We start from the raw sequence: 15474 nt of genomic DNA, 5'->3' as shown, positions 1-15474 counted from the left end.
TTTTTCCAAACTTCATTTTATGACACTTTTGTTTTCTAGTGGGAAAACCAATGGGCTGTGCTTTATCTGATAACAGCTTTTGTAGTCATAGCGACAGACAACAAAAAGAGCAATAAAATCAATTTGTAATGTGCTTATATGGACAAAAAAATTACAGGTGCTTGTGTAATCGATCATAAGTCTCAAATACGAAGTTGGGACTTGTGTCATCCTATTCACCATGAACTGGGGCAGTCATCAAGGTGTAGTTATTGGCCTAATATACTCATGCTATCAAACAGGAAGGTTATCCAAGTTTAGAAATGGGACAATAAAGTTACACTTTACTGCAACACAAAGAAACACACATAACTCATGTTTGCTTCATGACACAGAACAAAACAAAGATATTCTTACTCTACATGAAGAGGTGAATCCATTAGTATATTAGATATATCAAGTCGTGTTTTCTTGCACTGTTTACTGAAGCAAATAAAATGTACATAAAACTATGATGTTGCACACATTTTCTCAAAAAACAAGTTGGGTTTTCACTCAGAAGGTCTCATATCAAACGGCCCTTAGTAGGGATCGCCCCAAAAATTTTGTGCACCACCCAAAATCCTGCTTTTAAAAAACCATCCTAGAGACATTTTACACAATGAAAATCACCTTTACCAAATAGTACTAGTCCATATAATACATAATACAGCATTAAATATCACAAAACACAGGTGGCCGGATATAGCTAGAATTTTTTTAAATTGCCAAAACTTGAATTTTACTCTCACTGACCACAGTCACAAGACTAGAGGCCAAACAAGGCAGCACACGGTCACCATTTTATGCCACAATAACAAACTCACCAGTGAGATGTGCTTTTGGGGTTCTAACAAGTGTAGGCCCTCTACATGTTGTCTTTTCTTTTATCTTCAATCAGGATGCTTGTCCTCTTCTTCATCTAACGAAACCATATCGAGGCATTAATTTCCATTTCTACACTTGCAGATTTAGACACCACAGAATTATTTCAGAACTGGATCAGAAGCACTTCAGTCCTGGCACTACTATAAGAGATAATATTAGTTAGATATCTGCAACTTTGCGATTGGGATCCGGTTTACGATAGGTTCACAACCACACCCATCAAAATAAAGATCTAGGTGAACTGATAAAGTACGGAGACCACACCTCTTAAAAATCTAGCTATTTACTTAACAGTAAACGAGATCACCTCGCCCCTTATTAGTCTAGCTAGCTGCACACCCCTTGGCTGACTTGAGATATACTCTAATACAACATTCATGTATGATATTCTAATAGAACAGTTTCTGGTAGATGCATTTTTATAAAAGCACATAAAATCAGTATATTACATTATTGTTCTAAAGGAGACAGCAACAGCAAGGTCGACAGCTGGGGGTGCTTGGATCTAGAATGCGATTCCCTGATACAAATTATTGAAGAACGCAGCAAGAACCCCAAACTACAGTGGACCAGCCCATAACCACAGAATATGGGGAACTCCATCTCTCACTGAGCAAATGTACAAGATGTATATAAGTGATGGTATCTGCCTTACTCCTACCTCCAGATGTGGAAAACACAATGGACTAATACAAGTTACATTTTAGCTAGCTGTGCCACAACAAAAAACTAAACAAAGTAGTAGTTTAAACTAGTGAATTTAAAAATTGTTAATTTAGAAATGGAAGTAGGGATCAAGCGATAAAAACTACTGAAACAAGTGATTTGAATGATGGCAACTATTACAACATAGCTTTGTGGGGAAATCCTTACATTGGTATCTCACCACGTCACCATATATGTTCAATGCCAAAGTAGGGATTTCCCCACAAAGCTATGTTGTAATAGTTGCCATCATTCAAATCACTTGTTTCAGTAGTTTTTATCGCTTGATCCCTACTTCCATTTCTAAATTAACAATTTTTAAATTCACTAGTTTGTTAACTTTTTTTGGTATAGGTATATAGCTATTATTGATCTTTGGCACTGACTGCTCTATTAGAGTATCTCGATCTTGCTGCTTGCTTTATGCAAGCTGCTCAATTACTAAATTGAAAGGCATGCAGGGTTTCTATCTCCTGTTTTCTACAATTAGTTACAGCTGGACCATTAATAATGGGCGTGGTCCACTGATCGTTAAGTACGAGCGCGCGGTCTGATTGATAAGGGCGTGGCAGTGTGTTCTTACTTCACTAGGCTGTTTGATCGCTTTGCAAGTGTTGCTATACAGGCATCTACTTGCCCTTACAGTACGGAATCCGTTATTAGTTTTGTGGCATCCGAATACGGCTGCTCTAAGGAAAGTGTCGATACGAATTATTAACGCCTCCGTGACTGGAAAAGAAGACGATCCGTAATTGAAGATAAAAGGAAAGGCAAAGCGCAGAAGGCAGACACTCGTCGGAATCCGAAAAGGCACATCCCAGCAGCGAGTTAAATATTGTGGCAAAGAATGGTGATCCTTCGCTGCTTCGTTTGGCCTGTAGCCTTGCGAATGTGGTCAGGCAGGCAGGCTGGCAGGCTGGCAGGCAGACGAAAATTTCAGTTTTAGCGATTTTTTAGAAATAAAATTCCAGCACTTTTCTAGTCGTTTCCTGATATATAACGCTAGAAATAAAGTTAGAAACTTGAAGACTCTTTAGTAAAAGGTTTATTTGCTGTGTGAGATATTTCTAGGATGATTTTTGAGGAATCGAAATTTGAGGCGCGCGCCAAATCCACCCGGATCCCTACTTAAACAGTACTATCGTACTGTTTGATATTAGGGATCTATGCAATAAAAAGTAGTGAAACAAGAGATGAATGATGGTATTACAGCATAGCTCATGGGAAAGTCCCTACTTTGGCACATTAATTAGCTATTATTATTTTGTGTTCAATGCCAAAGTAGGGACTTCCCACTAAGCTATGCTGTAATACCATCATTCATCTCTTGTTTCACTACTTTTTATTGCATAGATCCCTACTTCATTTTTTAATTTTTTTAAATAGTATTAATATATCTCTCTCTCCCTGAAATAAAGTGTCCATCCCTACACTATAGACTACTAGTACAATATACAGGAGTGTACAACAATCTTAGCAGTGTTTGTAATGTGATGTTTAGTTTGGGAAAATAAGAAACGATATGAGAAAATTGTTTGTAAGTTAAAAGCTGGACTGCAACCATAAAATTTTTCAACAAATTCAAAATACTTTGGGCCAAAACTTCTCCATACAACAGTACCTAAGTAATGGTTGTATTAACAGTGTTTAGAGCACAACTAATAATAATAATAGTAGTCACTGTACAATTTCCTCTAGTGTTAGGAGGATTACATCACCTTAAACATGCAACATAAAGCTGGGCTCCTCACAAAGTGACCCGTCCTACCTTCAAGAGGTTTGACCTACCTTCAAGAGGTTTGACCTACCTTCAAGAGGTTTGACCTACCTTCAAGAGGTTTGACCTACCTTCAAGAGGTTTGACCTACCTTCAAGAGGTTTGACAATTTGAAGTTTTTCAGGAGCCATGAATGGAGCCTTGTACTTCTTAAACTCATCATGGTAACCAGACTAGTTCCCAGTTGTCTTCTTATGTGACATAATTGGTGATGATGCCCTCTTGGGTAGGAAATTGTTGTCAATAGCAACAGATGATTCCTTTACATCTCCATGTTTACTCTTAGGATCATGTGATCCCTGTCGGTCAACTAACAAGTTCAGACCTTGCTCGGCAGACTTGCTGGCTTCATCAAGTTTTTTTCTTGTACCGATCTTGTAGTGTTGCTAACCTCTCTAGCTTCTTTGCTGTTGTCTTGGTTGCAGCTCTCACTGTCTCCATAACAACATTAGTCCTGGCCTGTGCAAAACTAAGAGGTGACTGAGGTCTCTCTTGGAACATGGTACATGCTGCCTCCATCTCACGACGTACTGCTTCCTCTATCTCCTTAACTACACTCTCATGCTGTAGCATAACATAGTAAATTCTAGTATACCCCACAATGTACTACAACAATAGACTACATACCTCAGTGGGGTGGTCAGCTGGTGTCAGGTGAGGACTGGAGGTGCCACTAGCTTGTAGTGGAGCTAACTCTTCTTGTAACTCCTTCATCATTGAGGTGCTCTGTTCATACCGCTCTGTCAACACCATCACCTGATCAACAAAATGGTGTGATATCAAAACTCTCATAACAGGAATATCAAACAATATGGTAGTACTGTTTAGTAGGGTTTTCCCCTAAAACTAACAGATTATATGTTTCTGGTTCCCTTCCTGGTCATTTCTTTGCTGTATGAATTATGCAATTAATATCTGTTGAAAGGCTTTCATGTCTTGCATTGTCTTGCAAACATTTTTTCTATAAAGTCACACTAACTTTATACATCAACTTTGTTTTTCATATTGCTATGCCAAATGCCGTACACCACATCAAAAAGTTGCAAAAAAACCAAAAAAAAAAACCACCAAACACCCAAGCCCGGTTACCTGGTCAATTTTGGGGAATTGGTAGAACCAGAAACATATAATTAACTTTGCACAGCCTAACAATGAAATTATTATACAGTAGCAAAACACTTACAGGTGGCCGGATATAGAATTCAATAAATTGTCTGTCTGACCATAATTGCCAGCTGGAGGCTAAACAAAGCAAGCACACGGCCACCATTAGTCACCAGTGGCATTTGCCTTTTAAGGTCCCGACGAGTATGTGCCCTCTGTGCCTTGTCTGTCCTCCTACCTTCATCAGTGGTCTTCTTTGTGTAACGAAACCATAACAAGGTGTTAATTTTCCACATTAACACTTTCCTTGAACAGCATATTTAGACACCACTAAATATTTAAAGCACTTACACTCCCGTAAAAGGTACTGGATAAACAGTAGATACCTTTAACTTCACAATATGTTTGAGAACACTCCCATCAACTATCTTGGTTGACTAATAATATCAAGTGTGGAGACCACGTCTCCTAACAATCAAATACTCAAACACAATTACCACACCCTCTTATTGATCTAGCCCCTAGTAATACCTGTTTACTTTATAACTAAATAGAGCACAACTTCTAAGAGAAAAGGTCTATGCCACCATATAGGATCAGCTTTGTTTATCAGCTTGATAATATTACTTTATATCATTGCAATATCAGCTAAAAGTTCTATCAGTGCACCTCTACTTTTGAGTAAGGCAAATTTCTCTCAATTAACTACGACACGATCACTACCAAATACCCTCACCTCGTTGGATAATTGTGTTTGTATTGATTGTGATTCAGTGATTTGTTCCCGTAGTAACTCATTGTCCACTGTCAACTGATGATGAAATAATGTGATGTCTGTGAGTTCCTGTGACAACTTGCTGACTTGATCCTGTAATTAGTAACCAGTTATTAGTCACCCCATACCAGTTATTAGTCACCCACACCAGTTATTAGTCACCCCACACCAGTTATTAGTCACCCCACACCAGTTATCAGCAGTGGCGTATCTATACCCGGGCCTACCCAGGCCTGGGCCCTGGTTAATTTGACTTGTGCCCTGGTAAATGCTTTTCACCATCAGTGTTGAATAACCGAAAAACATTAATGATTGCAAAGAATACTTACGCAACGCTGATCCACGTCAAATCAAGCTTTTCTCTCCAGTGGAGAAACGGTGATCTTGAATTGGTTTCGATTGTGGTATTTCCAATGTAAGGCACTTAATAGAAAGAAGATCACATGACTACCAACTGCAGCATCGTGACTATGACTGAATGAATGTTTCATAGTGTGGTGAATAGCGCCCATTCAAGATTAAGTCTATTTCAAAATTCAGATGTGAACAGACACGAGCAAGTTTTGAGACATGCACCCCGTATGGCTGTGTGATTCCTTGATAGATGATGGCTAGCTACTGACTAGTCCAAAGGTATGGAGTACTTGTTTAGTCAATGTTTTCATTTATTCTATTTATAGGTTGACTACTTTAGTCGAGACTTTAGTCCACAGTTGTCACATGATCGTATAAGCGCCTGGTGCTTTAAATCCAAGTCTCGAGTATTATACATTGCTGTATTGTATGTGTGAAGAAGACGATAGTAGTCAATGTTTGTGTCTAGTGATATTAGCTATTTTGCATGCAGTTAGTGAAGGTATAGCACATAGATAGTGATGTACAACACATTTTAGATGTTATATTGATGTCCATATGAAGTTGGGCATGTGTATGTGGCTGTGTGGCTTGCCCACCCAGTGTCCGGGTGAGGTAAGAAGTCTAGATACGCCACTAGTTATCAGTCACCCCATACCAGTTATTAGTCACACCATACCAGTTATTAGTCACACCATACCAGTTATTAGTCACCTCATACCAGTTATTAGTCACCCCATACCAATTATTAGTCATTTCATACCAGTTATTAGTCACCCCATACCAATTATTAGTCACCTCATACCAGTTATTAATCATCCCATACCAGTTATTAGTCACCCCATACCAATTATTAGTCACTTCATACCAGTTATTAGTCACCCCATACCAGTTATTAGTCACCCCATACCAATTATTAGTCACCCCATACCAGTTATTAGTCACCTCATAACAGTTATTAGTCACCCCATACCAGTTATTAGTCACCCCATACCAGTTATTAGTCACCCCATACCAGTTATTAGTCACCCCATACCAGTTATTAGTCACCCCATACCAGTTATTAGTCACCCCATACCAGTTATTAGTCACCCCATACCAGTTATTAGTCACCCCATACCAGTTATTAGTCACCCCATACCAGTTACTAGACACTACCCAGAGGTGGAAGCAGCTAAAATGCTGTTAAAATGTATCATCCAAAATCCTGATATTCTGGGATGAACTAAAGTATGTGATCGATGATATAATGAAGTGTGGTATTATTTTGTTGAAGATTAGAACTACATGTAACACTTTCACACCTCAGATCAAGATGCTGCCCGGGCTACATTTCGTATGTATCCCAGCTAGCCAGGCTACATATGAAATGTAGCCCGGCTACAACTGGGCAGTGATTATATAGATGTTGAGGCCAAAATTGATTGTGGGGATCAATTAATACTCACGTGATTAGGATGCATGACTTGGATTTTGCTATGAAGACCACTCAGGTGGAGAGCATTTTGTTATCCTTGCCATCCTACGAGTTGAAAAACGTTGGGCTAAGGTGAGAACTAGTGCTATAGCTTATTCACCAATCGTTTCCGCACGTTTTCAAATACAGGTATGCCCCCATCATGAAGCTACCACTCTGCATGGAGTAACCACTCTACAAGCAAGCTTACCTATCTAAGCATTTAGTGAACTTTGTAATTTTTCCATAAACAATTGAGAACGTACTAGCTGCTGACCCACAATCAAAAATTTTAGGTATGTATATATAATACATCCAGTGGCTGTAGTCGTATTGGCTTGGGTGATTGATCACCCTGTACAGGCTATCAGCCTGATAGTTACATATTAGCTGTAACACATGGCATTCGGGCTTTGCCTGATATGTATGCCCGACTGACCGAGGGCCACAGGGCAGTCGGGCATACATATCAGGAAAAGCCGTCATGCCCATGTTACAACTATTACATGTGAAGTAGTACTCCATCAATTTTGCTAAGTGGTTTAACAATAATCAGTACATTAGTGTTGTTCCAGTTCCAGCCCCTTTTATTCCAGTTCCAGTTCTAGAGCTAGAACTGGAACTGGAACAATAATTTTGCTTTCCTTAAAACTGGAATTGGAACTAGAACTATAAAGAAATTTATCAAGTACTGGAACTAATACTGGAACTGGAATTGGTCATAACCACACAGTATTTGCCAATGAGATTTCATGCTTTTTACAAGACCAGAATTTTATCTGTTGACATAAACACACAATGTAGTATATAACTTTATAAAAGCTGTATGTATAACAACCATGTATGTATGTATGTGTTAAAACACTGCTTGAAACAACTGATTAGCTATAATATTAGAAGAGAATGCCAAATGCAATGCTGGCTCAGTATATGTCTGGTTCAGTGTTTGATAATTAGCTACAGGTCTTTTAGTACCATCCTATATAGTGTTAGTGTTGTTTGTGTAGTAATGCTGATAACTACAGTATTAGCTACACACATGAAACAATTAAACCTGACAAGACTAGCATATAACTTAATAGTGAGTGGCCATAATTCATTGTGGGCTTTTGGTAATACTTAAGTTAAAATAATAGAAATTGAATAATATCATGGTTCCTGAACTGGAACTAGAGCTGTAATTCTAAATGTTTTGGTACCTGAACTGGAACCAGAACTGTAATTCTAAAGATTATGTTTCCTAAACTGGAACTAGAGCTGTAATTCTAAAGGTTATGGTTCCAAAACTGGACCTAGAACTGTAATTCTAAAGGTTATGGTTCCTAAACTGGGACTAGAACTGTAATAACTAGCTGATACTGGAACAACACTACAGTACCAGGGGTGGATCCAGGGGAGGGGAGGTCTTTGGGGGTCTCGAGACCCCCCCCTTCAGGTTGAACCTCGAACAGGAAATCTTAGACAGAAAGTGCACGGAGGAAAGCAACAGATTGCGAAAGATTGATACACTCTAATAGAGCAGTCCCAAACTATTCTGATTAACTATGATACAGCATCACATGATGATAGCTCACGTGATGATAGCTCATGTGATAAGGATTGTTTAAAGTTCAGCAAATGGCGGAAGACACACACTTACTGTGCGTAGAAGAGCTGGCAGCTGCAAGGGAGCAATGGCATTTGTAGTCACTGATATTGTTGTAAAGGTACGTCAGATTTGTATATAAAGAGTGTTTTACTGCCGGTACTTTTCTTTTGTGGTAATACACCTGACTCCACCTTTGGTCAATATGGGCACGTGATATCACTCGGCTGTTCTTGAGACCTCACCCAGAAAACACAGAATGCCAGTCCCTGCACTCAACAGTATGAATTACAAAGTGACACGTGAGTTAGCTATTTCAGTAGTTCTTCAACTTGTTCAGGAAGACCAACTTCACTCACACTTGTACAAGGTTCACTTTTGGTGCCACTTCTGCGAGGGTGACGGCAAGCAAGAAGTGTGATCGAAAATCTATGGTGTGATGAACAAGTGCTCCATCATTCGTCATAACTACTGTGTGCCAGGAAGTTGTGTATGTAGTAAGCTACAAGTCTACAATAGCATAGTATAGCAATAAGCTGCACAAATAGTAGTGTAGGTTTCCACACATCGTGCTAGTTTGCCTAAGGGCACATTTTATGTATGAATGCTACGTACAGCCGTAGGCCGGATGTGCTGATTTGAATAATTATGTGAACTGTAGGGGGGTTACCCTCCACCCAGCTCAGAGATCCCCCCTCTTGAAAAATCCTGGAACCACCCTTCAGTGCATCACCATAATGACATGAACTACAATCTAAACACCTAATTATCCTCAGTATCTGTGACCAAATCTGCGAAAACCTGACACAATCGTGCAAGCCTAACGTTGCAGTATTAAAGCATTGAATACAATGGGTGAAATATTTGCAATTAGAAAATTCTGTAACACTTTGTTCTTAAGTGAAGACAAGATCTAACAATAAAAACATGGATATCATCTACTCAAGCGGAGCTTGAAAATCTTGTTTCATTGCAAGGATATGCAAGTTAAGGATGTTTGGTTACGTCGAAGTGATAGTATGCAATTGATCCTTCTTCAATAATTCAAAAAATTTACACAGTAATTGATAGCCCTATTAATGGCAAACATGATGATGATGCAACTCTGCGTGTCATTCTGTTCATAAGTTACAACCACCTTAGTGAGTCCATACTTGTTGTACAAATCAATTTTTTGTTGTCGCTACTTTGTAGGGTTGTAACTCCCAAAGCTATTGACATATGAGGCTGAAACTTCCAAAGCGACCCTCGGCCAAGTATATTATAAATCTTTTATTAAACAGCAATTTGAAAAATACACAATTGTGTCAGATTTTTGCACATTTACTAGTTTGGATTGTGACTACTGAGAATCATGTGACTACTGAAGATCATGTGACAATTGAAGATCATGTGACTATTGAGGATCATGTGACTAATTGGGGATCATGTGGAGATCATGTGACTAATTGAGGAGCATGTGACTAATTGGGGATCGTGTGGGATCATGTGACTAATTGGGGATCATGTGACTATTGATTCCCAATTAGCCTTATCCACAATGACATATTGAGAATAAAAAAGTTTGGGGACTGTTATCAGGGGCGGATCTAGGATTTATGAAAGGGGGGGGCTAACTCAAGGTACTAATCTCTTGGGTAGAGGTAGCAAAGCACACTTCCCAGCATGCGAAGCATGCTGGAACAAGGGGGGTCCGGGGGCATGCCCCCCCAGGAAAATTTTGAAAAATAGATGCTAAAACACTGCAATTTGGAGACATTTCCACATAAAATTCATAATATTTTCTGCCTGTAGATATTTTATATACTGCCTTTAAATTATAGGTATGGCTCTCTGAAGCATTTTGCTAATGGGAAAGTTTGGGTAGGTACAGACAACCAAGTACATGATGCACCTCTCTCACAATTGCACAACACTGAATAGGTGCATGTTAGAATAATAATGTTGAAAGTGGAAAATTTTGAAATTTGAACAATACAAGATTGAATCTGAGAGCATTTTCAATGGAAATTGTGAACCTGAATTAAGTATTGCCATACATATTAACTACACAAGTAGATGAATGAAGCCCTTTAAACAGACCAATTCATTTCATTGCATGTATAGGTGCAGGCAGATTTGGAAAAATTCCATAACAGAACCAACTACATGTTTCCAGTGAATGTTCTATTAGAGTAGTTAGCTGACTGCTCTATTAGAGTATCTCAATCTTGTAAACCTCCAATGCTGATTCGGGTCCTTGTTGCATAAATTTTAGCATAAATCCACTGATAATACCTTGGAAAGATGTTTATAAGGTGGTTTTATGAGTATTTGTATTATTAGTGATCATATAATTATGCTAAGACAAAATTTCATTATAATACTCAGCATATTGATCAAGTAAGGCCTAAATATGAAGGGGGGGCTTCAGCCCCCAAAGCCCCCCCCTGGATCCGCCCCTGGTTATATAAGTGCCTATGGAGAAAAATTTTTAATTGCTCATATTTCAGCCAGGAAAGAAGATATTGAGTTCTAAACAACAGGTACAGTCAAGTTTTATATAAGACTTTGCGATAAACGAGTTTAGTCATGTTTCAAATGTTTTTCTAAATAGCGTACATTTACAATAGCTTTTGTTACTTTATAACCATACCTGTCGGTTAATGGTCGATATCTCCATGCCTAGCTGAAATACAAGCAGTGTTGGGACAGTTACTTTTTAAATGTAACTCATTACATATTACATATTATTTACAACTGAACTATTTAGGTACAGTTACATATTACCCATATAATAAAGTAATATTACATATTAGACTCTATTTAGGCTGTTTTGGGTGGGTAATAAATCTCATATACTCCACCTTGTTTTCTAATATACTCCACGCCTTCAGACACAATATAACATATGCTCAAAATCTGGGTTTGTCCAACCGCTATGCGTTGTTCACGTGCAATGATTCAACAAGCGTGATTATTTTGTCACGTGATGACGCATAGTTGCCATAGCGCTAGTATTATCGCAAGAAAACCAGCCGCTTTTGCTGAGCCTACAGCAGAAACAGCCGTGGATGAGGTAAGTAATCTGAGTGTAATGTGAAATAGAGTCTAAAGCAGTTATACGGGCACAATGTGGGGTCTATGAAATTTATAAACCCTCAGGCCCTTAGTAGCGCCCTCGCTTCGCTTGTGCGCTACAGCCTGGGCCTTCGGGTTTATAAATTTCATAGACCCCACATTGTGCCCGTATAACTATTATTTATATTACTTTGTGTCCACAGTCTTAAGCTGTCACGTGTGAAACTACCACCTTATCACGTGACATGATTGCGTTGTTCAACAATGTGCAAATATTGGTTATAAGCAAGAAGCTGGTGAATAAACTTCATTCAGTAGGCTTCATTACTTCGTAGTGGCTAGATGTTACTCAGTGAATTACTAACAAGATTAGTAACTTTGTTACTTAAAGTAATAATATTACGTAATATTAGACTCGTTACAGTAACTTCATTACTTAGGTAACGCATTACATTTATAAGTAAAGTAACTTGAGTTATATTACCTGTTTTTACAGCATATTTCATTACACAATATTACTTTGTTACCACAAAAGTAATAATTATTATGTAACACATTACTTATGTGTTACCCCCAACACTGAATACGAGTGATCGAAAATATATCTCCATAGGTGCCTGTATAACAATCCCCAAACTATTGTGGCCATTTTTATTCTCGTGATGTCATAAAATGTCATTGTGGATAAGGGTCATAGTCACATGATCCAAACTAAATTGTACAATTAAGATAATATTTCTTAAAACACTTCCACCCTCTTCTAGAATAGATATCACTAAGCATACACTAGTCACTTACAGACAGTTTAAGGTTCTCTTCAATTTTAACATCCAACTCTTCTCTAACACTCTTTATCCGATCATTGGACTCAGCTGGGTAAACACAACCACATCAAATGATATTGATACAAGATGATACACTGTGATAGTGTCTTCAGACAACAGTCAAGGAGAGCCAGTGAAGGTACTAGTGTGTACTGTGCTTGGTTTATTTACCCTGTGGGCATGTTGATATAACTAAATTAATTATTATACAAACAATAAATTAAAGATTAAATTAGTCCATTAAATGAGACTCCACCCTAACCGTATCCATCAGAGGTGGAGCTCTGACAAAATAATGGAATGATGATCGAGCACTGCAAATGCAGGCAATGGCAGATCACATCAAAGAGAAAGACAGCACTAAAGCCAACCCAGGGTAACAGAGTAATTTTCCCCCCATTTGGTGGACAAAGGAGAAGCCAAATGTTTGTAGAAGATGATGGCTTCACAAGCCAGACCCCCAGTGGCTGAAAATAATAAGAGGAGAGAACGAAGCAAGTTCCACTTTACAAATGTGTTGGCCATAAGCATGTTAACTCTCCACAGGATAACTTGTAATGTAGCTGAACTCTGCACAGGGTGACCTGTGTGTAGTTCAACTCTCTACAGGGTGACTTGTTTGTAGTTGAACTCTCTACAGGGTGATCTCCATCTCATCAAAAGACACTCCTACAATGGTTACTATCTTCAAACCAATTTTCAACTTATTCCTTTAAGCAGTTTACCCTGTAGGCATGACAAATCAATCTTTCTTTACAAAAATTGGTCATAACTCCTAAAGCTTTCACCAGATTTGCACTAAACTCAATACTAGAATTTGCTTTAGGACCTCCTTATAAGGTGTGCTAAATTTCAGTGGATCAGATAACTCATTTGTGTTTATAGCAATTTTTGCAAAGTGTGCAAAACCACAACAAAAAAGAGAAAGAGACTTTTAAAAAAACTAAGAAAAATACACCAACACACTGGTCACTCGTATCTCAGAAATGGCTGAGGAAATTTTCTTCAAATTTGGTACCAGGTGAGCAACTCTACTACAAATTTCATTGTCATCAGATAAGAGATCACAGAGCTACATATGTATGAAAATTGTATTTTCTTTCTGTCAATATATCCATGGGGTGTGGCTTGGGCTAGACAACACACTATGTCTTGATCTCCTACCTGTAATTTACTAAGCACTTACGATGATAATGGGCGTGGCTGGTTGATAATCATCACAATAGCTTAGTAACTGATACTTAAACAGAAAATGTTTGCTTAGATCCGACTATTAATGGTATATGCTTTCTACAAAAAACTGCTTAGAAAGCATGTTTAACTTTCTTGTTGACCTCAGCAAACTATCAAGTCTTTAACAGATTGGAAATCAGATTACAGATCAAGGAGCTAGTTTGTGATCAAGATTACAGATCAAGGAGAAATGTGTGATCAATACTCTAATAGAGCAGTCAAAATGTAATATGATGTCACACACATCACCTTGTTGCTATATCTTATAATAAGATGATATATACCATATAAGGGATTTGTGAGGAGGAAATTTTGATTCACCCAAAATTTCGAGGTGGAAATGTTCACTTCTTCAGATCTTGTGTGTGTTTGTAATGCTCAAACAATATCATTCTGATCAAGCTACAAATTTTAAGGGGCAAGGATAGCTGCCAATCCATGAAAATCGCAAAAATTTTCTTCTAAAAGAAAAGCCGCTATGCAACTACATACACACAACAACCATCACAGTGTTTGTATTGTTGATATTGTCTAACACATCACAACAGTTTTGAAACATCTCTTTACGCTATACACAACTGACCTAGTTGTCGTAAACACTCAGCCACTAATTCTCTTTCCTTCTGCTCCACAGAAGCAGTTTCCTCCCTCAGTCTAGCAGCCTCCTCCTTCAATTCCCTGTTGGAGTCTTGTAATCCTTGACACTCTTCTTGGAGTAGTTTAGCCCACTCCACTGATGATGACCTGTCAACCAAGGAGTGTACACAAAGTTATAACGACCTGAAATACTTCTAAAATGTTGCTACTAAGTTTTAATTGTTTTACTGGAATATTCTACTGACTGACTGACTGACTGACTGACTGACTGACTGACTGATGCCTTCAGACAAGCATAACTCGATAACGACTAAGGCTACAAGCTTGATTTTTTCAGTGCTCGATGTCGCTTCAGCCCAACAGGTGCCTTTTGGCATATCACAGTACACGCTTTATTGACTTACCTGCGTCCTCCTTTGTGTCCCATTGATCTTTGCTGATAGCACAAGGTGTCAATTTGTGGTAGCATCATGTGATGGCTTCACTATGTTTGATGGGAACTATCCAAATATTCTATTGTGACTGGATTGATTGCAGAGATCCTTCTCATGTTCTTCATTTGTAATGTAACAGACTGAACATAGCTGAAAACGAAAAGTATTGACCACTTCGATATTTCAGTAATTGATAGTTGGGGGGGAGCATTCAGACAAAGCAATAAGCCTGTCACCATTCTTTCTGTTCTAATGCAGTATGTCCACCAGTCATAATAATGTTACAAAATGTAAACAAAACAATTATTAAGAATTTAGACTGAAGTAGTGATGTCCACTAGTATATCTTCAGGTGTAGGCAACCTCCCTTGGTACACTATTTTATACTTCTATGATCACTAATAGAACTTAATGATTTTGTACACTTGTACTCTTAGGATAGTCTCACTTGAAGGGATAAGGGTCAGTAGATGATTAACAATTGTAGAAATGATTTCAGTACATGAGTAGTAACAAGTGTTTGTGACCAACACTCAATTAAGAATTTGAGAAATAATTTGAACTTCATATAATTTATAATATACTAATTTGTGTTTTTGTTACAGCATACAGCTATACATGTGTGACTGTCATTAAATACAGCTAGATCAATAAAGGGGTGAGG

The 15474-nt window shown here is 38.2% G+C and overlaps 1 protein-coding gene across 10 annotated transcripts in view; it reads right to left on the bottom strand.

Annotated features, from left to right (window-relative positions):
- LOC136241735 (trafficking kinesin-binding protein 1-like) overlaps positions 1-15474 on the bottom strand; it is a 40784-nt gene that overhangs the window by 9400 nt on the left and 15910 nt on the right. For 8 of the 10 annotated variants that reach the window (XM_066033031.1, XM_066033025.1, XM_066033032.1 and 5 more), the window contains 5 exons: positions 14363-14523; positions 12521-12594; positions 5229-5360; positions 4016-4144; positions 3480-3952 (listed from right to left, as the gene is read on the bottom strand). In XM_066033031.1, the coding sequence (XP_065889103.1) occupies positions 3740-3952; positions 4016-4144; positions 5229-5360; positions 12521-12594; positions 14363-14523 (709 nt within the window). In that variant the 3' untranslated portion in view covers positions 3480-3739. Of the gene's footprint in view, positions 1-3479; positions 3953-4015; positions 4145-4571; positions 4747-5228; positions 5361-12520; positions 12595-14362; positions 14524-15474 lie in introns of those variants that run through there. The other 2 variants (XM_066033033.1, XM_066033034.1) reach the window with 2 other exon arrangements.

Source organism: Dysidea avara, chromosome 12 (genome assembly GCF_963678975.1).
Source record: "Dysidea avara chromosome 12, odDysAvar1.4, whole genome shotgun sequence".
Classification (NCBI taxonomy): domain Eukaryota; kingdom Metazoa; phylum Porifera; class Demospongiae; order Dictyoceratida; family Dysideidae; genus Dysidea; species Dysidea avara.
This window is presented reverse-complemented; position numbering and strand designations above follow the sequence as displayed.